The 25,285-nt window shown below is 38.3% G+C and overlaps 1 protein-coding gene across 4 annotated transcripts in view; it reads right to left on the bottom strand.

Annotated features, from left to right (window-relative positions):
• DOCK11 (dedicator of cytokinesis 11) overlaps positions 1–25,285 on the bottom strand; it is a 194,327-nt gene that overhangs the window by 5,738 nt on the left and 163,304 nt on the right. For all 4 annotated transcript variants that reach the window (XM_049704674.1, XM_049704675.1, XM_049704672.1 and 1 more), the window contains 7 exons: positions 17,559–17,681; positions 14,067–14,180; positions 13,393–13,539; positions 5,734–5,944; positions 5,173–5,363; positions 4,628–4,728; positions 3,005–3,143 (listed from right to left, as the gene is read on the bottom strand). In XM_049704674.1, coding sequence (XP_049560631.1) covers positions 3,005–3,143; positions 4,628–4,728; positions 5,173–5,363; positions 5,734–5,944; positions 13,393–13,539; positions 14,067–14,180; positions 17,559–17,681 — 1,026 coding nt within the window. The remainder of the gene's footprint in view (positions 1–3,004; positions 3,144–4,627; positions 4,729–5,172; positions 5,364–5,733; positions 5,945–13,392; positions 13,540–14,066; positions 14,181–17,558; positions 17,682–25,285) is intronic.

The raw sequence follows: 25,285 nt of genomic DNA, 5'->3' as shown, positions 1-25,285 counted from the left end.
CAAAGTGTATGACTAAAAAAAGGCTCTCTTTTATATGAGAATCTAATAGGAAATACTGACTTACAAAAATTCACTATAAAGTCAACATTTGCCCAAAGTAAGGCACACCTGAATATGAGGCGTTATGACAGTACAGCGTGCATAAATATAAACCAATAGAAACTAAGATTTTTCTTGGTTCGCTATCAATATATAATATCAAAGGTCTAAAATACTGGTCCCTAGAACTAAACAAAATAGCCGTGGTTCATGGAAATTAAATGAGAGAGACAGGTGGGAAATAAGACAGCAGGTTTGTAAAATCCACACTTGACGGTGTTAAAAAAGAGATGAGAGGCCCAAAATGGAGTCACTTGCGCTAAGCCCACGTCACCTGAGACTTAATACCTAACCTAATTGCAGTTTCAGCCTTTTCTAGGCAGGTAATCTTAAGCAGTCAAGAAAGTATGTGCATTACTTTCAGTCTGGAATTACCTGGTTGGCACTGGTGAGGTACTCCACCTGACAGACCCTTGCTGTGCCCCGTAGGAAGATGACCTTGCCTGAAAGAATCAGCTCTTTTCTAGAGTAACTTGCCCTGCCTCGTTCTACCTGTAAAAGTCTTCCATTTTGTAAAACTCTTCGGAGCTCCTTTCTGTCTGCTAGATGGGATGCTGCCCGACTCATGAATCACCGAATAAAGCCAAGATCTTTAAAATTTACTCAGTTGAACTTTTTCTTTTTAAACACAGGAAAAAATAACTTTATAAAACTACTACTCTAAATATCTTGATCACAGTAATAGCAGTGAATTGAACGATTTGCTTGCAAGTTGAATAAATTAGAGCTCAATGCTAGGTCATACGGTTGCATGCAAATTACATAACTGTAATATAATACACATTGGCTTAAAATGATGTAATTGTTTTATATCTTTTGTGAAGGAGGAGTTTTTGCTGTTTTTTTCCTATGGACTATGGAGAACAAAACCCCATAAACTGGACAGATTCTAGGAATAAATTATGTGGTCTTATTTGATTCAAGTATACCCCAGAACAGTGATGGTGAAGTACCCACTGTACTCAGGGGCTGAGCTTGAGATACAGACAATAAAGGAAGTGGAATGATTCCCTATCTTCCTAGCCCTGATCACCTGGCTGCTTTGGGAAGGAGGCCAAAATGGGCCTCTGAAAACTGAGCAGCAAAGGTATGCCTTGGAACAGTTTGCACTCACTCCTAAGTGGGCTAACGGAAGTAAAGATGGCGAAAAGAAGAAACAGATCACTGATTCCAGACTCCTCAGGCCAACAAAATTCCCAGCCATGAGAACGGGAGAGTAGGAGACTGGGGTGACTCGTCTCATTGAACAGATGGGACGATGAACGTCTGGCTGACTGGCTTCTCCATACTGAGAAGATGACCATGGTTAGAAAATTAGACTCCTGGTCACTCAGTGCAACCTTGGGCTAATGGTAACTAAATTTCCCCTAGTCCTTTCTAAGAGAAAGCACACATGCTAAATTCAGAGAGGTAGAGCCTGGAGTCAACTAGCTTTTGTTTTCCTCGAAACATCTCTTCTTTCACCCATCATTACACTGCAGTTCTTTGGGAACTAACCACTATTTGTAAGTCCATTTGTAAGTACACCCTTTGAGTGATGGTCTCACACAGGGGAGTGCCAAGCAATCAATGAAATGCAGATACCAGGACAGATGAGGTTCTCCTTTCTGGGACCAGTGTTAAGAACGGGTTCTCTAAAGGGTTGTAGTTATCCTTGTTTCTTTTAAGGAGCCTTAGTTTCTTAAAAAAATTGAGAGTCTGAAGAGTTTCTGAAGCAAACATTTATCTTATTGGCTGTTTTCCTTAGTAAGGAAATTAAGGAGACTTTATGATAAGCTTAACAGGCTCACGCACTGAGGGACCAGACCATCATGCTGTGACTTTTACAACTGTGTTGAAGATATTAAAATACTTGAGTGACAGTCCACGTCTAGAGTGGTTGTAAACACAGATTTCAGGACCCCAATGTAGGAATGACATTTACCAGGACAATTCAGGAGTACTCTGGTTTTAGGTAAGTAGGGATATGAAAGTCATAACTACTTAATCATGACATAATTTGGCTGTAAGTGGTGAGCAGATCTTTGCCTCTGTATTTTTCAGATTGTGTTCTACTAAGTTAGCTGCAATTGTCATTAACACTCAGTCATAAATTAAAATGCTAGGTTTTATGAAAAGAGAACTGGCTGTATGAGTATTAAGACGATTCCTGAATTTTGGAACTCACTCAGGATCTCACCTAAATGATGGTATAGTTGTCCCTTGGTAACCTTGGAGGATTAGTGCCAGGACCACTGCCCCCTGCACAGATATTAAAATCTGAGGACGCTCAAGCCCCTTACATACAACGGCGCAGTATTTGCATATAACCTATGCACACCCTCCCCGATACCTTAAATCATCTTTAGATTGTTTATAATACCTAATACAAGGTAAATGCTACGTAAATAGTTGCCTATGTGCAGCAAATTCAAGTTCTGCTTTTTGGAACTTTCTGGAATTTTGTTTTTCAAATATTTTCGATCTGCAGTTGGTTGAATCCGTGAATGTGTAACCTGCAGACAGGGAGGGCCACCTGTATCTAGTTTCTTACAGCTAAGACAGGAGTATTCATTTAGGGATTTGGCTACTGAGCCGATCATTTCACTTCTCTAGGACCCTTCTTGAGAGATTCTTATCCATGTTCATAGTAGATCAACTCAGACTCGCTCAGCTACTCGCTTCTAATGGCTCTGTGGCACAAAGAACCAAATGATTTATTATCTGAAGCACCTGCTAAAGCAACTGTCAGTAATTGCTTCCAATTTCATTTGTATTACATCATTTAAATGATTAAAGAAGATATGAGCAAATTCTAAAATAACATACTAATTTCAAGGTAACACATTTCAAACTAATAGATTTGTTAAGTAACTCTTTACGGACCCCGGATCACGTTTTCGTTTTCAACCACCCTAATACTTGCCTGCTCGTGAATAATGTCAGACAATTCTTTTACCATGTCTCTGAAATTTGACTTTAGCCCTTCATGGTACTCGATCTGATCCTCTTTAATTAGCCGCTCGTTTAGTTCCAGTGCAATGCTGCATGCTTGGATGAACTTCCTGTGGATGAAGATCAAAGATAAAGTTTTTTTTGTTTTTTTTTTTTTGCAGTACGCAGGCCTCTCACTGCTGCGGCCTCTCCCGCTGCGGAGCACAGGCTCCGGACGCCCAGGCTCGGCAGCCATGGCTCACGGGCCCAGCCGCTCCGCGGCATGTGGGATCCTCCCGGACCGGGGCACGAACCCGCGTCCCCTGCATCGGCAGGCGGACTCCCAACCACTGCGCCACCAGGGAAGCCCCCAAAGATAAAGTTTTTGTTGTTTATTCCTGGAAAGTCTCACCGACAATTTAATATTTACTTTAACCATGGCTTGCCTACAAGGAAGATTAGAATCCTGTATTTTCACTGTGCTTTTGCTAATGCCATCTCCTAAGTCTGAAATATCTTTTTCTTTCTCTTCCATCTTTCTCTTCTGCTTTCTTACCTCCTTCAAAATCCAGCTCAAAACATATACCCTCTAGGAAGCCTACTTGCTCAGTCATTTACTTGATATGCTATCAGCTCAAGTTGTGCTAACATTAGTTTACATCTGTAGATAATGTCATTCATTCAAAAATATTTTTTTGGTACTAACTATGCACCCAGTACAGTGCTGGGTGCTATAGGCATGAAGTATCTGCCCTGGGCTGGTAAGAGTTGGGACAGAGAGCTGATGAGTTATCATAAAAGCATTTTTCCATGATTTCATGTGTTTATGTTTAATGTCCATAATTAAAAGGTAAGTCTCAGGGGACAAAGTACCTCACTGCCCACTTGTTTTGTATCCCTGTCATAGCAACTAGTAGAATCTTTTCATACATGCCAGGCATTAATAATTATTGAATGAATGACTACTGGTTACTCTGTAACCTGAAACAGCTGATAACAGAGACAGGAAAAGTAAATGTTATAAGTCTGAAGCAAATGAGCGGATAAGCTATCATCTTTCTCCTTAGCCTATTTACTCAGCTGTCTCTCTTATTCTGAATGTAAACTCTTTTTCTATATGAAACAGATTTTTTTTCCAACGCAAGAGCATTCAGACATGCCCTAGCTTAGAGGGATGCTCAGTCCAGACAAGACATCACATGCCCTAGACTGGAAGAATCCAAGTGGAACTAAGGACATGGATAGAAGCAAGCTTATCTAGCCCTTCCTACCCTAAATGGTCTGAAAAGCTGTAACATAAGGTCAGTCGGGCAAAGGAGGACATCACGTAATGAATGTAGGCTTGTGTTTGTGTCACAATCTCCAAAGCAATACAGTAACTTGTCATATTTAATGTCTTGGGTCACTAGGACATTGTTAAAGTTCTGCAGCAAGAAAGAAATCACACATTTCCTTACTACTTAAAGTACCATTAGAAGGTCACTTAAATGTTGTGAAAGAGAACAGAGAATGCCCTTTTTTGGAGGGACATTATTTGGTGAATATTTTGGTTTCTTTTAAGAAGAAAATGGAGTAAAAGAATAGAGGAATAATCTGAAAACTACAAAGCACTTACCTAAACATGTCTTTCAACTCATTTACTTTCTTAGGTGGATACTTGCTAGCTTGACTGTCATTTAAGAAAGCCCTTGCATATGCTAACGGCCCTGCATTTACCTAAATTACAAAAGGAGAAAAATGAGAGAGCTGTTAGAATACAACCAAAACGTAATTTTTACAATTCTCTTTTTAAAGAAAACCAGTATGTTAAAAATCCACATCTGAGAAACATATTTACTATTCTTACTATAAATTTATTTGAAAAAGATTAACTAAAGCAAATCATCTGCAAAGGTAATATTCTAATAAGTTAGTTAATGATTTCTGCTATGTAAATATAGGGCTTGGCTATAGTCAGAGGGATTTATGTTAAAGTTCTCTGACATAACACAAAATTTATGGAAATTGAACATAATTTCTTTATTAACTTAATCAAAAATGTACAGGTTTTGCACTCAGTAAGAGTATAACAGACAATTACAATTAATGCTTGCTCTTTGCCCTTATGAAAGCAAGAGGAACGTCAAGAAACATTTAATACATGTTTAGCAACCAACATACCTGCACTGAAACACAGCCCTGCAATTTAAGTTGGAGCTGAATCATGTCCACGTCAGCAGAAGAGCAAAGCTTCTGCAGCTCTGCAGTTTTATCTTTTATTTCATCAGTAGCAACATCAATTGGCTTTAAATTAATCTGCTGTTCATAGTTTATAGGGATCCTCTTCTTCACATATGGAAACGAGTTTGAAGCTATTAAATGTTAAGGTTGAACAAATGAGTTTTTAAGATAGTAAATCAAACAGGCAAATTAAAGAAAAAAATCTATTGTGCTCAATTCTCCCCATGCTTTGTCTGGAAAATACCTTAGGGACCAGATAGGCGCCTTATTACTTCAGGATTGAGGGAGAAATTCTCTTTATGAGATGACTCAGAGCAATCATGAATTACATACGGGAAACCAATGGTTTATAACGTAGCCATGTTTGTGCAAGCTAGTGACTGAACAGCAGAACAATGAATGATTAAAATTTCAGTTACATTTTCCTGCTGACCAGCTGCTGCTTGTGTGCATCAAAAACTGACCATGTCAAACAAAGAAGTTATGCCAAGTCCCACTTACTAGTCAAGATTGTACGGCGTTTGCACTGTTCTTCTATACAGCCTTGCTTTTTGCCTGATAATGTATAAGGAGCCTCAAAAACAAATCTGTTGATATTATGGTTTCTTTCAAACTCAGTTTTTCTTTCTGTGAGTTCTTTGTCATCAAAGTAGGGCTTCACATAAGTGACTTGGATATGAGCATATTTGGGATCAAGCTCTTTGACATTTACCTGTAAGGTAAGAAAGTTTTGTTTTTTATTCAATATATAGGGAAAGGGGTACAGGTAAGCTACTAACTCCTCTGAAATCAACTGAGGACCACTGTCGCTGAATACACTGTGAGTTGAATACACACCTGGAAGAGGTCTTCGCTCTTTTTTCAAGGATTGTTTCCTTCTGATTATTAAGAAGTTACAGAAACCTATTTGGAGATTACAGAAACGTAGGCAGAAGATAGAAACTGTAATGCTACCACTCAGCAATGACCATTATTCACATTTTCATATATTTCCTTCCAATCTCTTTTCTATGCACATGTATTTACGAACCTGAGATCATGCTGAACATTGTTTTATAATCTGATTTCCTAAAAATATATTAAAGTGGCTTAACTGCACATCTGAATTCCACCTCTATAAAATATATATTACAGAGAGGATTCAGAGAAGATGGCAGAGCACCAGAAATCTATCTTCCTACAGGGACAACAGTTACACTGGCAGAATCTATCTGATGTAAGTATTTTGGAACTCTGGAGTCTATTGAAGACTTGCAACTTCCAGGGGAGGACCTGGACAGGAAATTACCTTAATTTTGATTTTAGTCTATTTTAGCTCTTGGCACAATGGCCGCTATCTGCACCTCACCCCTCAAGTACCATGGCAGGCAGCGGTGCACATGTTCTTGGACAGCTTGCGGGAGTCAGGATGAACAAGAAGGACCCTGTCTTCCAAATACTGGGGATCTGATTGCTGCTTCTGATCACAGGGGGGCAGTCAAAGAGGCTGCAGGCCATTACTGTAGCACCTCTTCCCATTGTTGCAAGGCTCTCCCCCTCTGGCTGAAGTGACTTCCAGGGTATTTAAAGGACCGGTACCTTTTCTCCCCCTCCTCCCTTCATTTTCCTCTCTTTCCCCTCTTGGGAGCCAGACACTGGAGACTAGGGCGTTCCAAAGCAACTGCATATATGAAGGAAACTAGAAAGTCACTGCACATGCTCAGGGGAAGGCACAGGCTAAGGAAAGACCTGATAAGTCCCCAGGTTTACACCTCAGGCTTATCCCTGGCACAGAGACAGCTTACAACCATTAAAAACAAAACCAAAAACCAGCAAACTCTGGGACAGAGAGAGAATCTGATTTCCAGAGTGATCATGTTATTAAATTCAAATGTCCAGTTTTCAACAAAAAAAGAATCACAAGGCATACAAAGAAACAGGAGAGTATGGCCCATTCAAACGAGAAAAATAAACCAATAGAAACTGTCCCTGAAAAAGACCTGGCAGCAGATCTCCTAGAAAAAGACTTTAAAACAACAGTCTTCATGCTAAAAGAACTAAAGGAAGTTATGGAAAAAGTCAAGAAAATGATGTATGAACAAAATGTCAATATCAATAAAGAGGTAGAAAATCTAAAAAGAAACCAAAAATTTTTTTCAGAGCTGAAAAACATAATAACTGAAATGAAAATTCACCAGAGGGATTCAAAGGCAAATTTCAGCAGGCAGAAGTAATAGTCAGTAAACTTGAAGATAGGACAATGGAAATTATCAATCAGAGTAACACAAAGGAAAAAAAAACTGAAGAAGAGCGACAGAGCCTTAAGGAACCTGTGGAACATCATCCAGCAGACGGACATACCCATTGTGGGAGTCCTTGAAGGAGAAAAGACAGAGAAAAGGACAGAGAGACTATCTGAAGAAATAATGGGTGAAAACTTCCCAAATCTGATGAAAGACAGGAAGCTCAACAAACTCCAAGAAGGGTAACTCAAAGAGACCCACACTGAGACATATTAAAATCAGAATGTCAAAAGCCAAAGAGAATTTTGAAAGAAGCAAGAGATGAACGACTTGTCACACACAAGGGATCCTCAATAAGATTATCAGATTTCTCATCAGAAACTTTGGAGGCCAGAAGGCAGTGGACTGATATTCAAAGTGCCAAAGGAAAAAAAAATCTATCAACCAAGAATCCTGTATCTGGCAAAACTGTCCTTAAAAGTGAGGGAGAGGGACGACTTCCCTGGTTGCGCGGTGGTTAAGAATCCACCTGCCAATGCAGGGAACACGGCTTCGAGCCCTGGTCCAAGAAGATCCCACATGCTGTGGAGCAACTAAGCCTGTGCACCACAACTACTGAGCCTGCACTCTACGGCCTGCGTGCCACAACTACTGAAGCCTGTGTGCCCTACAGCCCACATGCCACAAATACTAAGCCCGTGTGCTGCAACTACTGAAGCCCGTGTGCCTAGAGCCCATGCTCCGCAACAAGAGAAGCCACTGCAAGGAAAAGCCCGCACACCGCAACTAGAGAAAAGCCCGTGTACAGCAATGAAGACCCAACGCAGCCAAAAATAAATAAAATTTAGAAAGAGAGAGAGGATGTGATTTAAAAACTAAAACAAAAACCACTGCCAAAAAAATCAACTGAACACAAAAGAAGATAGTAATGCAGGAAATGAGAGACAAAAAAGCTATGAGACACATAGAAAACAGAGCAGAATGACAGCAGTAAAGTCCCTCCTTAATAATTAGTAATTAATTTAAATATAAATGGGTTAACTTCTGTAAACAAAAGACAGAGATTGGGAGAATGGAATAAAAAAAACCAAACATGATCCAACTATATGCTGTCTATAAGAGACTCACTTTAGCTCCAAAGACACACAAAGGCTGAATGTGAAAGAATGGAAAAAGATATCCCATCCAAATAGTAATCAAAAGAGAGCAGGGGTAAAGATACTAATATTGGAAAAAATAGACTTTAAATTTAAAAAGGTTACAAGAGACAAAGGAGGACGTTATATATTGATAAAAGGTTCAATACAGCAAGAAGATAAAACAATTATAAACATCTACGCACCTAATAACAGATCATCAAAATATATGACGCAAAAATCGATAGACCTGAAGGGAGAAATAATAAATAGTTCTGCAATAATAGTTGGAGACGTTAATAGCTCACTCTTATTACTGGATAGAACACCCATGCAGAAGGTAAGTAAGGAAATAGATGACTTGAATAACACAATGATCTACCTAGACCTAACGGACATATATAGAAAACTCTACCCAACAACAGAATACACATTCTTCTCAAGTGCACATGGGACATTTTCCAGGATAGACTATATGTTAAGGCACAAATAAGTCTCGATAGGTTTATAAAGACAGATATCATACAAAGTATCTTCTCTGAACACAATGGGATGAAGTTAGAACTCAGTAACAGAAGTAAAATTGGAAACTTCACAAATTGGTGGAAATTAAACAACATATTCTTTGAAGAAATCAATGGATCGAAGAAGAAATCACAAGGGAAATTAGAAAATACTTAGGTATTAATGAAAATGAAATCACCACATACCCAAACTTATGGGACACAGCAAAAGCAGTGCTACGGGGTGGGAGGGGGAATTTATAGCTCTAACATTTCACATTAAAAAACAGGAAAGGTCTCAAATCAACAACCTAATTTTACAACTTAAGGAACTAGAAAGAGAAGAACAACTAAACTCAAAGCTAGCAGAAGGAAGGAAATAATAAAGACTAGAGCACAGATAAATGAAATAGAGAATAGAAAAATAACACAGAAAATCGATGAAACCAAAAGTTGGCTCTTTGAAAAGATCAACAAGATTGACAACCCTTTAACGAAATAGAACAGAAAAAAAGAGAGAACACTCAAATTACTAAAATCAGAAATGAAAATGAGGACATTACTACCAATCCTACAGAAATAAAAAGGATTATAAGAGACTACTATGAGCGAGTATATGCCAACAAATTAGAAAACCTAGATGAAATGTGAAATGAACAAATTCCTAGAAACACAAAGCCTACCAAGACTAAAGCATGAAGAAATAGGGAAATCTGAACAGATCTTTAGTAAGGAAACTCAATCAGTAATAAAAAATCTCCTGACAGAGAGAAGCTCTGGACTTGGTATCTTCACTGGTGAAGTCTCTCAAATATTTAAAGGAGAACTAACACCAAGTGTTCTCAAAATTTTCCAAAACAGTGAAGAGAAACACTCCCTAACTTATTCTATGAGGTCAGCAATACTCTGATTACCAAAGCCAGACAAAGACAGCACAAGAAGACTACAGACCAATATCCCTTATGAACACTGATGCAAAAGCTCTCAAAAGAATACTAGCAAACTGAATTTAGCAGCATATTAAAAGGACTGTACATGATGACCAAGTGGGATTTATTCCTGGAATGCAAGGATGATTCAACATATGAAAATTGATCAATGTAATATTGATACACTGCATTAACAGAATGAAGGGGGAAAAAAAACCACATGATCATCTCAATCGACGCAGAAAAAGCATTTGACAAAATTCAACACGCTTTCATAATAAAAACACTCAATAAAGTAGGAATAGAAGGAAATGTCTACAATCTGATCAAGGGCCACTGTGAAAAACCTACAGCAAACATCACATTCAATGGTGAAAGGCTGAAAGCTTTTCCTCTAAGATGAGGAACAAGGCAAGGATGCCCATTTCACCACTTCTACCCAACATGGTGTTGGAAGCACCACTGAATCGTACACTTAAAAATGGTTAACATATAAATGTTATGTGTATTTTACCACAATAAAAAAGATAGTTATCACAGTTCTATATTATAGTCATTGGCATGACTTTTAATGGATGGATATGGATAAACATGATTTATTAGATCAGTCCCTCATTAATAGACTCAGGTTGTTTTCCAACATTTTGCTATTATAAATAATGCTCCAATGAACATCCTTGTATTTAAAACTGTGTATATTTGCTTCTGATTTATTCCTTAGGAAAAATTTTTAGATGAGAAGTTGCTTAGTTAAAAGATTTACATGGTTTTGGGAATTTTGATACATACTACCCAACTACCCTACAGAAAAGATGACAATTCGTACATCCACAAGCAGTATTTGACATTGTAAGAGTGGGTACTCTTGATCGCACTAAGCCTATTCTATGGAGGAAGGGGACCACAGGAAAGGAGAATGGTTCTATCTCAGAGATATAAAATTATAATAGTTACAGACCATTTCATAAAGAGTCTAAATTCCATGTTAAGAAGCTATGCTGCAGTGTCTCCATTAACTCCAGCTGATTCCCAGGGCCCTCTTCTTTCAGTGTTCTCCCAACTAAATTTGACTTGTGCCTTGGGTGTTGGTGGCGCTGTCAATATCCTTGCAATTTATCATAGTCAGGCCTTTTTGTGTTTAGCTTAGGAAAAATTGAAACAAACCAAAAAAACAACAAAAACCTCCCAAGAAACAGTCCCTACATCCTTTTTTTTTTCCCTCCACATATACAGGACCATAGACAAGGGAAAGTTTCTTAGCAACTTTTAAAACTTCTCCAAACCCATTCTACTTGTTATTACATAAAAATCTAAAAGCCTAAATCTAGAAATCCTTTCTTTTCTTTCCCATTAAAAAGCTAGATTTCTCCAGAGAAACTCAGGTGAGGTTAATTATCTGGCTAAGACAAGACATAGAAGGAAAATAAAAGAGAGGTCAAGACTGATTTTGACCTTATAAAATAAACTATGTATATGGTAAACATTCAAACAGTACATGAGGGTATATATGAAAAGTAAAAAAAAGTCTTTCTTCCCACATAAGACTCTAGTCTCTCTCCTCAGGGATAACCATGGTTAACAATTTTGTATGTATCATTCCAGAAATTTCCTAAGCATAAACAAGTGAGTATATGTGAATATCAATTTTCACAAATGTAATCATCCTATCCATAATGTTCTGTGCCTCACCTTTTTTCTCTCAATAATATATCTTGATAGGTATATCAATACTCATCAGTTTTTTAATGCTTAGGATACTATATCCATTATATGGGGGTAGTACCACTTCCTTAACCATGGGGATATTAGATTGTTTCCAGGTTTTTGTTATATAAACTTTGCAGCAATAAACACCTTTAAACATACATCTTTATGTGTGTATATCTAGCTACAAGATAAAATGTTAAATGTGAAATTATTGGGTCCAAGGAAAGATACATTTAAAATACTCGAAAATACTGCCCAACTGTTTTTCACATTGTTTGTGCCCTTAAGCAGATTTTGTTCTTTGGCAAGTAAAAGAGTGTTTTTAATTTTCAATTTCACACATTAAGAAAGAAATAAGGATTTTAAAAGTAGCAACTGCTTATTATATCTGTTGCCTATGAAGAATGACTAAAATATTGTGCATAAAAATACTGTCAGGAGTCCAGCTGCCTGATGGTGGTTTGTCATTAGTGCTTGTTGGCCAGGTTTTCGGAGGCAGAAGAAAGTAGGAAACCGCATGTTATTCTGCAAGCCTGGCTTTCTATTAACTTTCCATTTATTGTATCAGTAGTATGGCAGCAAGCCTAAAACTTTCTGGCTATAAGGAGATAAAATTTTCTGTTGCCTTAATTCAATAAAACAACACAAAATAGTGAAACGGATCAGAAGTAGAGAGGTTCTGCCAAATATTCATGAATTTTGAACCTATCAGCACGTCTGTTTTTAAATGTCGAAGGCATATGTGTAAGATAAAATCATCTCCATGAGATATAGGTAAGTTTACAAAGAGAAGAGATCATTTTCATAGTAGAAACTGAAGTGTCTTTACTATTGCCACGGGCTTTTCACTCCGGCAATGCTGCCTGTTAGCTATCGAGTGCTTTGCGTAGCACCATGCACGTCATAGTCACGCAGTAAATGTTTCTGGGGTCTACAGATCCTGCACTGTATAGGTCCTTCCTACCTGAAAAGTCAGCTCTCATCCTGTACATACCCATGGTAACTAAGGACAGTCAGGCATTCCTATTGTGCCTTCCCGCGATTCTGTCTATAGGGAACTATGCACTTCTAGGAAAGAGCCTCTCTTGCTGGAACCTTTCTCATCCGTGCCTTGGCAGGGCTAGTGGGATGGATAATCTTTAGATCAAGGCCCAAGGCATCTCTCCTAAACCTACATCACTGCGAATGTAACTAGTGAACTAAGGATATCTTAGAGTAAAATGTGTGTCCTAAGATGATTTTAATCATAAAGCATGAAATCGACAATCATGATGCCCAACAGCATTCACAATAATAGCTAAACTTTACTGAGCGTGCCAGCTTCTATTATTATTAGTGAATGCTTTTTTACATACCAGGAACTCTAATCACTTTCCATATATTAACTCATTTAATCCGTACAACAACTCCATGAGGAAGGCACTATTATTAACTTCATTTTACTAATGAGAACGAGGCACACAGAGGTTAAGTAACTTCCCCATGGTCACACAGCTAGCAAGTGGCAGAGAATGGAGATTTGAATCCTTCTTTCTGATTCCAAAGCCCCTGTCCTTTCTTTCACGATCTGGAAAGGCTCTATTTCCCATGCCTCTCCTCCACTAGCTAAAAAAGGAAAAAGTCAGAAGCAACGTACCACACCTGGAACCAATAAATATGTTACCTTGTCTGAATCCTGAATTATTTTGACATTCTCTGTACCAAATTTTTCACCATAAAGTTTAACAAGTCTCAGGGAAATCTCCGAGAGGCCGGTGAGCTTTGGCTCTTTATAGATGTACTCCTTCCCATCCTCTTCTTCAAAAAAAGACTATTATAAAGTTAAACATATGACAATTTATAAATAATATGAGCAAACAAAGCACTTAGAGAAAATCTACTAAATAATTAGCAATAATGTATTTGAAATAGATTTTAAATAATAGTACTAAAAGCCACATGCATATATTTTAACTGAAATAAATGAGAATTTTCAAACTCACAGTCATATGAGCATATTATTGGCCTGAAGATTTCCACACTCGATTTTTTCATCGCCTGCATACTTACCTGATTTTTATTGCAAATCTTTCAGTGCTAGATATTAAATATACATTTAAGAAGCTTAACAAAAAATGAAACTGAAGGAAACATTCAAATCTTATATGTTGTTCTCTGACCTAGTGGATTTAGATATGGGAACCAAAGTGAACTTTACACTTACAAACGAGGCTTCCTGCTGTTGTGACAGGTGCTCTATCTAGACAGAATCCTAGAACCAATAACTGCAGCTACAGTAATCATTCAAAGGTGAATGTTTAAAAAGGAAAACAACTTTATGAACTAAAGTATACTTACTTGGCCATAAAAGGCAACTCTGAAGAAAGTGCCTAAAAGTCTTTTCTTTGTGTGCATAACCTCCAAAATTTTTGTGTAAGCTCCATGAAGAGTTCTATAAACTTGAGTAAGTTTCTGAAAAATGAGAATAAACGAAACAGCTTTGTCTTTTGGTTAGTTAGTAAATGTCTAAGATAAATGCACAGGAAGAAAAAAAAGCAACACTATTTCCTTTGCAAAACGGTTTTGGTGGGGTCATTCACACTCCCCTCCCCCATGGTCATTATTAGACAAAACTCCTTAACAACTTTAGGTCATAGGGTAGAGCTTAAAATGGTCAAATAACACTGTATTTCTAAATATCATGTTTCATTTCATTCGTATCTCAATGGTAGTGTATAATTTAAAAATACTGTGTTATTGACTACTGTTTTCTTATGTCTGAATTATTTTAACTGAAAGATGAGCAAAATGCTTTGCTTGAGCTCTTAGGTGGAGAGATGAGAATAAACAATCCATGCGAACAATTTTGGAGAAGAAAATAAAATGCAGACAGAAAAATAATAGTATAAGCCTGAGTGTGGACTCCTTTTATACAAGTTCACAGACATTTTCAAAGAATATATTCTTCTACACATCCAGAAAAAGGGAGCACGCTGTGCTAAGAACATTATCAAGAATGTGAAAAGACAACCTACAGAACAGGAGAAAATATTTGTAAACCACAGATAAGTTTTCATATCCAGAAAATATAAAGAACTCTCACAATTCAACAACAAAAAGACAAAAACCTAATTTAAAAGTGAGCAAAGGACTTGAATAGACATTTCTCCAAAGAATATATATAAACGGCCAACAAGGACATGAAAAGATGTTCAAAATCACTGGTCATTAGGAAATACAAATCAAAACCACAATGTGACCCCACTTCACAGCCACTAGGATGGCTGTAATAAGAAACCAAAAATAAGTGTTGATCAGGATGTGGAATGTGTACCCTGCTGGTGGGAGTGTAAAAGGGAAAACAATCTGGTGGTTACTCAAAAGTTATAAATGGAGTTACCCTATGACCCCGCAATTCCCCTCTTAGGTATATATCCAAGATAAATGAAAACACACCCAGGGCTTCCCTGGTGGCGTAGTGGTTAAGAATCCACCTGCCAATGCAGAGGACACGGGTTCGTGCCCTGGTCCGGGAAGATCCCACATGCCGCGGAGCAACTAAGCCCCTGTGCCACAACTACTGAGCCTGCGCTCTAGAGCCCGCGAGCCACAACTACTGAGCCCACGTGCCACAACTACTGAAGCCCGCAGGCATGGAGCCCATGTTCCACAACAAGAGAAGCCACCGCAGTGAGTAGCCCGCGCACCGCAACAAAGAGTAGCCCCCGCTCGCCGCAACTAGAGAAAGCCCGCGTGCAGCAACAAAGAGCCAATGCAGCCAAAAAATAAATAAATAAAATAAATTTAGATATAAAAAAAGAAAACATACCCATACAGAAACTTATACATAACTGTTTACAACAGCACTATTCATGATAGCCAAAATGTGGAAACAACCCAAATGGATAAACAAATTGTGGTATATCCATACCATGAAATATCATTCAGCCATAAAAAGGAATGAAGTTCTGATACGTGCTACAACCTGGATGAATCTCTAAATATTATGCTAAGTGAAAGAAGCCAGAAACAAAAGGTCACATGTTGTATTAATTTTTTTTATGACACATCCAGATTAGGCAAATCCATAGACGGAAGGCAGGTTAGTGGTTTCCAGAGGGTGGGGCATAGGGTGGAGAGTGATTACTAAAGGATATGGAGTCTTTTTCTGCGGTGATAAAAATGTTTTGAAACTAGAGAGAGGTGGTGAGAGCGTAACGTTAAGAACGCACTAAATGCCACTGAATTGCACACCAGAATATGGTCAATTGTATGTTAGTGAATTTCACTTCAGTAAACAAAGGGGACCACAGAAGCAGACATTCTTTGTCTAAAATTCTTCCTATATTATTTTCTGCAGTTGAGCTCAATTTGAGGGAAGTTTTCCTTACCTTTATGGCTGCCACCTCTGACACTTTTCAGCCCATCCCATAAAGATACACTGAAAAATTACTTCATGTCATGCAGAACACTAAGGGATCTATACAGACCCTTGCACCCCTACAAGGGAATAGGAGTAGTTCCCCTATAGAACATGTTGCTTCCTTTAATGTGTAGGGAAGATCTATTTTTCTTTTTTCCCTATTAGTCAATTGAGTAGCAAAATGTTCCCTGGGTTTCTAATAACCTGATCTTCAACCTAAGAGTAAGAGAGTGGGTATTTTGAAACGTTTACAAAGGTTCTTAGGATGTAATGCTTTGAAAGAAAGCTCAATGCCAATTCTTGTCGTGTCTCATAGGCTATTCTTTGTCATCTGTATGACTTAGATTTAATTATTTAACTCTTGCTTTTTAATACAATCACTTGAACTCCGCTATGATTTTTCAGGCATGCCCCATACACACCAAAAGCACGGCAAAGAGAGAAAGACCCAGAACCTAGGAAGAAAAGGTGAGTTTGATCAGAGCCAGTTTGGAACAGAGATTAGAACACTACACAGATGATATTAAATGTATGTTTTCTCTCTTGGAAACTTCTTCAACAATGAAAGACTACTTGCTATATTTAAGGATAAACTGCTTTGCTTCAAAAAAAAAAATGGCTTGAATCCTAAATCATCCCTTCCCAGCATAGTAAGGGTATAAAATTATGATATGGACTTAGAGACTTGAATATAAAAAATTCCTGGGCTTCCCTGGTGGCGCAGTGGTTGAGAGTCCGCCTGCCGATGCAGGGGACGCGGGTTCGTGCCCCGGTCCGGGAAGATCCCGCATGCCGCGGAGCAGCTGGGCCCGTGAGCCATGGCTGCTGAGCCTGTGCGTGCGGAGCATGTGCTCCGCAACGGGAGAGGCCACAACAGTGAGAGGCCCGCGTACCGCAAAAAAAAAAAAAAAAAATCCTGTTCAGTGCTGGTGGCAACAGCTGCTCATTATACTACTATTCTTTATTAACTACCCTTTATCAACAGCTTTATCTGGCAGACTAAATTGGAAAAACTCCTCACAATAGGGTTATTACTATTACTATTACTATTATCTCCCCTACTGTCATCTGCCAGCACCTTTAGTCTCACCGTCAAATTGCAAAGAATAGAATCATGCCTATCACTCTTCCTGGGCTACATGGAAATCCAATAGCTTTTTTTAGTGAAGGTTTAGTGAAGACAACGTTGATTGTTTTCTGCCATGAGTGGAGGAGGAGAGATTGCTAGATAAAAATGTTTTGCGAACCACTGGTATAATGTAAATTTCAATTTATATCAAATGTTTGGTCCTTAATTTCATTTGGAAAATTTATGTGAATATGAGGTAGGATTGTAATTTTAGGGCCTCCTAGCATTTTTTAAGGATAGTAACTTAAGACCAAAATAAAACATATAGGCCAATGATGCAAATGTTTAAATTACCTACCTCGAATTCTCGACGTTTCTCATAAATTGGAATGATCAACTTGGAAATTTCAGAAATTACTTCATAACGTTCTGCTTTCCATAAGCCATCCACACATTGTTCTAGCAACTCCAGCAAAACTTCCTGCATTGAGAGAAAAATGCAATCAGGAATTTGAGATAGTTTTAGAGCTCTGGGCAAATATATTTTGAACCATTTCAAGTTAAGAGAGAATAGAATGTACTAAAGTTAATGAAATGCACAGAAGGAGTATAGTTGTGTGACTATATTTTTCTAAATCACATACTTGAAGTATCTGAAATGGAAACCATTCTTAAAAGTATGAAATTAATATTGACAATAGTAAACTACTGTTTACTTTGTTTATCACATAATAAAGATGTTAACTGTACTTACAAATGGTAACACATTGAGAAGAAGTATTTTTAAAAGGGGATACATTGTTCCAAACTGAGGATGTTTAAATGTCTAACAGTCTATAAATGTCCACTAAGTCTATAAATGTCCATTATTTTTCCTTTATATTGAAATTATATTTAAACACAATTAATAGAGTCTTAAGATAATTTGGCAGTTTTCAAGCTGTTGCATCAGTGACAAAGGTGTTTATTAAAATGATGTGATTTTGGTCAACAGTGCTTCCTTCCTCACTGTTGGTTCTAAAATGAGTGGGAAGGACAGTATAATACCACCTCAAGATAGAGATCTCTGACCTTGCTATAATAACAGCCGCTATAAAACAACCATCGTGTCATGTTCTCAACAATAAAAAGATGAAGCCAATTACTCATGCTATCCGTAAATCTTAACAGTTTGTTTCTATCTTAAAGAGATGAACTTCAGACCTATAAAACTGACTGCTAAAACGGCTCTTCCTGTATGTCCTCTAGACAATTTTGAATTCCTCTTCTTCCTAAACTAGCTCTTTCACTTGTGTTTCCTACCTAGCCAGGGGTCACACCCTATAAACTCTTAGCTAGAAAACTAAGGGGATTTTTGACTTTACTCCTTTGTTATGGGTTGAACTGTGCTCCTCAGAAAGATAAGTTGAAGCCCTAACTCCCAGTACCTCAGAATGTGACCTTATTTGGAAATAGGGTCATTGCAGATATGATTAGTGGAGGTGAAGTCATACTGGAGTAGGGTGAGCCCTTACTCCAATATGACAGAGATATGCAGGGAGAACACCATGTGACTACAGAGGCAGAGACTGGAGTAACGGAGCCACGAGCCAGGGAACGCCAAAGATCGACAGCTACCGCCAGAAGCTAGGAAGAGGCAAGGAAGGCTTCTACCCAGAGTCTCAGAGGGAACATGGCCCTGCTGACACCTTGATTTCAGACTTCTGGACTCTAGAACTGTGAGACAATAAAATTCTGTTGTTTTAAACCATCCAGTTTCTGTACCTTGTTATGGCAACCCTAGGAAACTAATACACTCTCTTTCTTTACTTATCCTCTAACCAGTCCATCACCAAGTTCTGCCAGTTTTACTTCCTAAATATTTCTCAAGTCTGACCCTTCTTCTCCATTTCTGCTCTCATTGCTAAGGGTCAAGACCTCATTATTGTTTTCTAACTGATCTTCCAGCCTTGGCACTTTCAAATCTATCCTCCACAAATGTGCCATAGGGTTCTGATTAAAATGCAAACCAGACCACATCCTTCTTCCCTTCTTAAAATCTCATGATGGCTCCCATCATTCGCAGAACTAAGGACAAGCTCTTTCATTTGGCACACAAGGCTTGCGGTGATCTGGCTGATACTTTTATAATATCATCATGCATCATGCTCAGCCTGGTACTTGATGCTTAAACGACGATGAGCTACTGGTAGTTCCTCTGAAGCACCATGGTGTTGCCTTAACTTTGTGCCTTTGTCCATTCTGTACCCTCTTGTCCTTTAATCCCTTTCACTTAGTTAACCCTTTAAGAAAGCTTAGGTATCACCTCTGCCAGGATTCTTCTCCTGATTAACAAAGAGTAGCAAGACACAAGACACCTTTTTTTCTTACTCTGATAATTCATTGGGTGGACATTTATCACTATACTTGTCTGTTATCTATGTATCTGACTTTCCAAATAGGCTGTGACTCTTCAAGAGTAGGGACAATGTATTATATTGGTTTCTTCAGTCACTAGTATGGCGGCAGTACATAGTAGATGTTCATTAAACGCTGCTATTTGAAAAAATAATCTATATATTAACATTTAATAGCCAAATTAAAATTTCTATCAACAGTGGGAAGGAGGAACTTTGGGGGAGTTAAAAATCTATTACAAACTAGTAATGTTTGTCCCAGGGATGTAAAGTTGGTTTACAATTAGGAATAAATCCAGTGTAAACAGAATGGACCATGTAAACGGAACAAAAGAGAAAAATGTGATCTCAAGCAATAGATGCAGAAAAAGCATTTGAAAAAACTCAACACCCCTTCATGATGTTAGAAAAGAATTCCCAGGAAACAGGGAATAGAAGAGACCTTTCTCAATCTGATAAAGAGCATCTACTAAAACCCAAAAACCTATAGGCTGAACACTCTTCTCCTAAATTTGGGAACAAGTCAAGAATGTCTGCTCTTACCACTTCTATTCAACATTATGCTGAAGGTCCTAGCCAGTGTAATAAGGCGAGACAGAGACAGAGACAGAGACAGAGACAGAGACAGAGACAGAGAGAGAGAGAGAGCGAGAGCACAGAGATTTGCAAATGTAAAACTGCCTTTCTGTGCAGATGACATGATTGTGTATGTAGAAAACCCTAAGGAATATACAAACTACTAAAACTAATAAGCAGATTTAGCAAGGTTACAGATTATAAGATCAACACACAAAATCACTGTATTTCTATATACTAGCAACAACAAATTGAAAACTAAGATCAAAAAATCAAGCAATACTACTTCCAGTAGCATCAGAACATCCATTATCTAACAATATATACCCAGGAAAAGACTTCTACCCTGAAAAATCACAAAATATTGCTGGGAGAAATTAAAGACAAACTAAATAAGACCTGACTGAAAGACTCAGTATTGTTAAGCTCTCCATTCTCCATATAGTGATATATAAATGTCACAAAATCTCTACAAAGCTTCCAGCAGGCTATTTTGAGGAAATAGAAAAAATGATTCGAAATTCTGCATGGAAATTCAAAGGATACAGAAGAGCCAAAATGACTTTGAAAAAGAATACAGTTGGAGGGCTAACACTACCCGATTCCAAGACTTATAAAGTTATAGTAATCAAGACAGTGTGATATTGTTATCAAGATGGACAAATAGATCAGTGGAACAAAACAGAGTCTAGAAACAGACCACAGACATATAAAGAACTGAAATTTGACTAAGGCGCCAAAGCAATTCAGTGGGGGTAAAAGTTTTATTTTTCCCCAAATGGTGTGGACCATGTAAAATAACTGTTTAGAAAAAAATGAACCTTGGGACTTCCCTGGTGGCTCAGTGGTTAAGAATCCGCCAGCCAATGCAGGGGACACGGGTTCGATCCCTGGTCCGGGAAGATCCCACATGCCGCGGAGCAACTAAGCCCGTGTGCCACAACTACTGAGCCTGTGCTCTAGAGCCCACAAGCCACAACTACTGAGCCCGTGTGCCACAACTACTGAAGCCCACGTGCCTAGAGCCCATGCTCCGCAACAAGAGAAGCCACCGCAGTGAGAAGCCTGCACACTCCAACGAAGAGTAGCCCCCGCTCGCTGCAACCTAGAGAAAGCCCTCGCGCAGCAACAAAGACCCAACACAGCCAAAAATAAATTAATTAATTTAAGAAAAAAAGAAAAAAATGAACCTTGACCTCTATCTCATTCCATGCTCAAAAATGAATTCTAGATAGATTATCAGCCTAAACATAGAACTCAGAAACAAAGTTTATAGAAGAAAATACAAGGCAGTATCTTCAGTCTTGAGGTAAGCAAAGATTTCTCAGACCAAACACACAACACAAAAACAAACGATCAAAAAAACGGTAAATTGAACTTCATCAAAACCAAAACTTTCTGCTCAATAAAAGACTCAATTAAGAAAATAAATAAACAAAGACTGGTAAATAAATCTGCAGCAAATATATTTGACAATGGACTTATATCCAGAATATAGAAAGAACTCCCCTAAGTCAACAAAAAAAATAATGCAATTTCTAAAAATGGGCAAAAGACTTGAACAAACATTCCACAAAAGAAGATACATGAAAGACAAAGGAGCACATAAAAAGTGCTCAACACCATTAGTCATTAGGGAAATACAAGTGAAAAACACAGCGAGGTACCAATTCATGTCTAACAGAATGGTAAAAATATAAAAAAAGGTTAGCAACATCAAATGCTGGTGAGGAAGTGAAGCAGCTGAAACTCTTATTCATTGCTGGTAGGAATATAAAATGGTCCAACCACTTTGAAAAACTCTGGATATTTTTTATGAAGTTAAATATGTAACTTCCCCAGGATCCAGCAGTTTCACTCCTAGGTATTTACCTAAGAAAAATGAAAGCATATGTCCACAAAAGGTCATAGATAAGAATGCTTAAAGCAGCCTTATATTCATAACAATCCCAAACTGGAAACAATCTAAAATCCATCAGCAGGAGAATGGATTTAAAAATCTTACATTGATATAATGGAACATTTAGCAATGAAAAAGAACTTCTGATATACTCAGCAATATGGGTGTATCTCAAAAACATTATGTTAAGCAAAAGTAGGCAGATACAGAAGGGTACATACTGAATGATTCCATTTTATGACACCAAAATATGGCAAAACTAATCTATAATGATAGAAATCAGAGAGTGGGGGTGGGGAGACTAACTGGAAATGGGCACAATGGAACTTTCTGGGGGAATGGACACGTTCTCTTTCTTGTTTCTGGTGGTAATTTATATGGGTGTGTACAACTGTGGAAATTCATCAAGCTGTCCACTTAAGATGTGTGAATTTTACTGTATGCTAATTATATCTTTAAAAACGATTGCAAATCAGAAGTCAGAAATGCAGTTTTCAAAACCAATTAAAGTATTATTGGTTTAACTAACCTATTTAAATAAGGCACTAAATGAACAACAATTTGTATTTTTCGTTTCAATAAAACTTGTAAATCGGTGGCGGTTATTTTCCATTGGCTAGAGCACGAGGAAGAAGCCCTATTACATAAACTGAAACATAAAATGGCACTACGGAGAACATGATTCTATCTGTATACATCAAATGAAAAGCATGTATAAATTATTACTGTAGAACACAAGAGTTCCAACAAATGTGTTTACATAAAAAACTGATTACAGTTCTTGACTAATAAGAAATATGACCGCTCTCCTTGAGAGTATAAAAAAGGGTCAGGTGCAAGGCCATTTTTATGACTAAGTTGAAGCTGCTGTTTGGAAAAAAGGATGTAACTTCAGTTGTGTTAAAACATTTATCTCCCACAAACTCCCGTGAATCTTTCTGCTGCTAGCCCGCACAAACTGGGGGTCTTAGATGAAAATCACTGAAGGCTAACTAAAAACCCAAAAAGTGAATTAACTTACCCAAGGCTTCACAGTCAAGCAATGAACTGGGATTAAAATTCAAGTATCTCGATTCTCTGTTATGATTAATTAATTCCACAAGGATGTTTTAAGTATCTACTCTTCTAGGTTCTGGAGGTAAAAGGAAACCTTACTATCAAGTTGGTCAGTGATAAAGTCTGACATTTATGTAGCACCTAATGACTTATAAAGAGCCTTCACATTTGTTGTGAAGTGACCAGGATAGTATTATCACCTTTATTTTATTGATGAGGAGAGAGACCCATATAGAAGTAGCAGGTAAAGCTTCTAGGCATATATCATTTTAGCTAAATGAACTAGAGCTACCTTGAGATTGCTTATATTTTCTAAAAAACAGGACTTCCCTGGTGGCGCAGTGGTTAAGAATCCACCTGCCAATGCAGGGGACACGGGTTCGAGCCCTGGTCCGGGAAGATCCCACATAACGCAGAGCAACTAAGCCCGTGCGCCACAACTACTGAGCCTGCGCTCTAGAGCCCGCGAGCCACAACTACTGAGCCTGCGTGCCACGACTACTGAAGCTTGCACGCCTAGAGCCCGTGCTCTGCAACAAGAGAAGCCGCTGCAATGAGAAGCCTGCACACTCCAAGGAAGAGTAGCCCCCACTTGCTGCAACTAGAGAAACCCCACACGCAGCGAAGAAGACCCAAAGCAGCCAAAAATAAATAAATTTTAAAAATTAAAATATTTTAAAAAACAAATCATAAAGTATAAAACATGTCTCTGCCACTTTAACCTGGCTGCTTCTTATGTTTCTTAACATAATGTTAAAAAAATTTATTTCTGTGGGGTTGCAACCCCTTAAATCTCTCCACTTTTGTTGTTTCTTTCTTTCTTTGGTCTTCACATTCCTTAATTGTAAACATCAATGTGCTTCAGTCCTTGGTTCTCTGGTCTTCGCTTGCTGTATTATCTCCCATCGTCAGTGTGCTTTGGTTCTCACACAGCTACGACTTCCAGATGTGGCTCTCCAACCCTGATCTCTCTCTTTAGATTCAGTTCTGAATTTCTAATGGCCTGATGTTATTTCCATTTCAATAACCTTCTACTCCAAATTCAACACCCATCAAAAACTGATTTCATCATCTTCCCTGTAAAATCATCCATCCATCATTTTTCTATAATATCCAAACCTGAAATCTTAGCACTACCTTTGACTCTTCTCCCCCAGCCAGCAAGTCTTCCTCTTTTCTTCACAGTGTTTCCTGAACCTGTCACTACCTGGGTTTAGACCTGGCTGCTTCACATCTGGACTCTTAGGGCAGCCCGCCCTCCAGATTCTGCCTCCAGCCCCTATCCATCTACCTCTAATACATTTCCCACATAACCGCCAAATTAACCTTTCCTCTTCCTTGCTTTCATCTTGTCATTATCCTGCTCAAAAACCTTTGACAGCAACTCAACATTCTAATCAATGAAGTCCAGACATTCAAAGTTTCCCAAAACCTGACCTCAACTACTACTCTTCTCTATGTGAACCCAATGGCTTAGCCAAAATGATCCATTCACTGTGCCCCCAAACATACCTTATACTTTCCCACCTCTTAACTTTTGTCCCCGTTATCCTCCCTCTGCTAAAATGCCTTCAGGGTGTCTTCACGCTTCAAACCTCTCTCTAAGCCTAACTGTCCTCTGTTCTACCTCAGCTCAAAGGCATCTCTCACCTTCAACTCTGCATGGAACATACTGTCTGTATTATTCAAATGGCACTGTCTTGCTTTTCTCCATTTCGAGCAGGTGTATTATCTCTTTAGGTAGACGTAAGGTCAGGGATCAGCCATATCTAATTATTTTATAGCTTCTATATCACCAAGTCCAAAGCCTTGCTCATAAGTCAGTGCTCAACAAATATTTGTTGAGTGATTGACAACCGAAGCTGTTTGCTACCCATATGAAGCTTGGAGCAGAAATTTTCCATCTTTAAAATGCTTGTAAGCATCCTCTCCTTAGCTGTTACATCGTTAGCTATATTTTTTACGGAGATTTCTCCAAAGTATGTTGACGGTGATCTGGTTACTGGGAAGGTGATCTGAGGAAGATACATGGTACATTTCTAAAACCAGACAATAAGAACAGTTCCAGAGATAGGGCTCCACATTCCACACAGGGACATCTTTTCCCTGGGCAGTTTTAATGCTTACAGTTCATCAACCCTTCGTTACCTTCTAAAT

This window comes from Orcinus orca, chromosome X (assembly GCF_937001465.1).
Source record: "Orcinus orca chromosome X, mOrcOrc1.1, whole genome shotgun sequence".
Classification (NCBI taxonomy): domain Eukaryota; kingdom Metazoa; phylum Chordata; class Mammalia; order Artiodactyla; family Delphinidae; genus Orcinus; species Orcinus orca.
The sequence above is the reverse complement of the archived record's forward strand: the minus strand, read 5'-3'. Positions and strand labels throughout refer to the sequence as shown.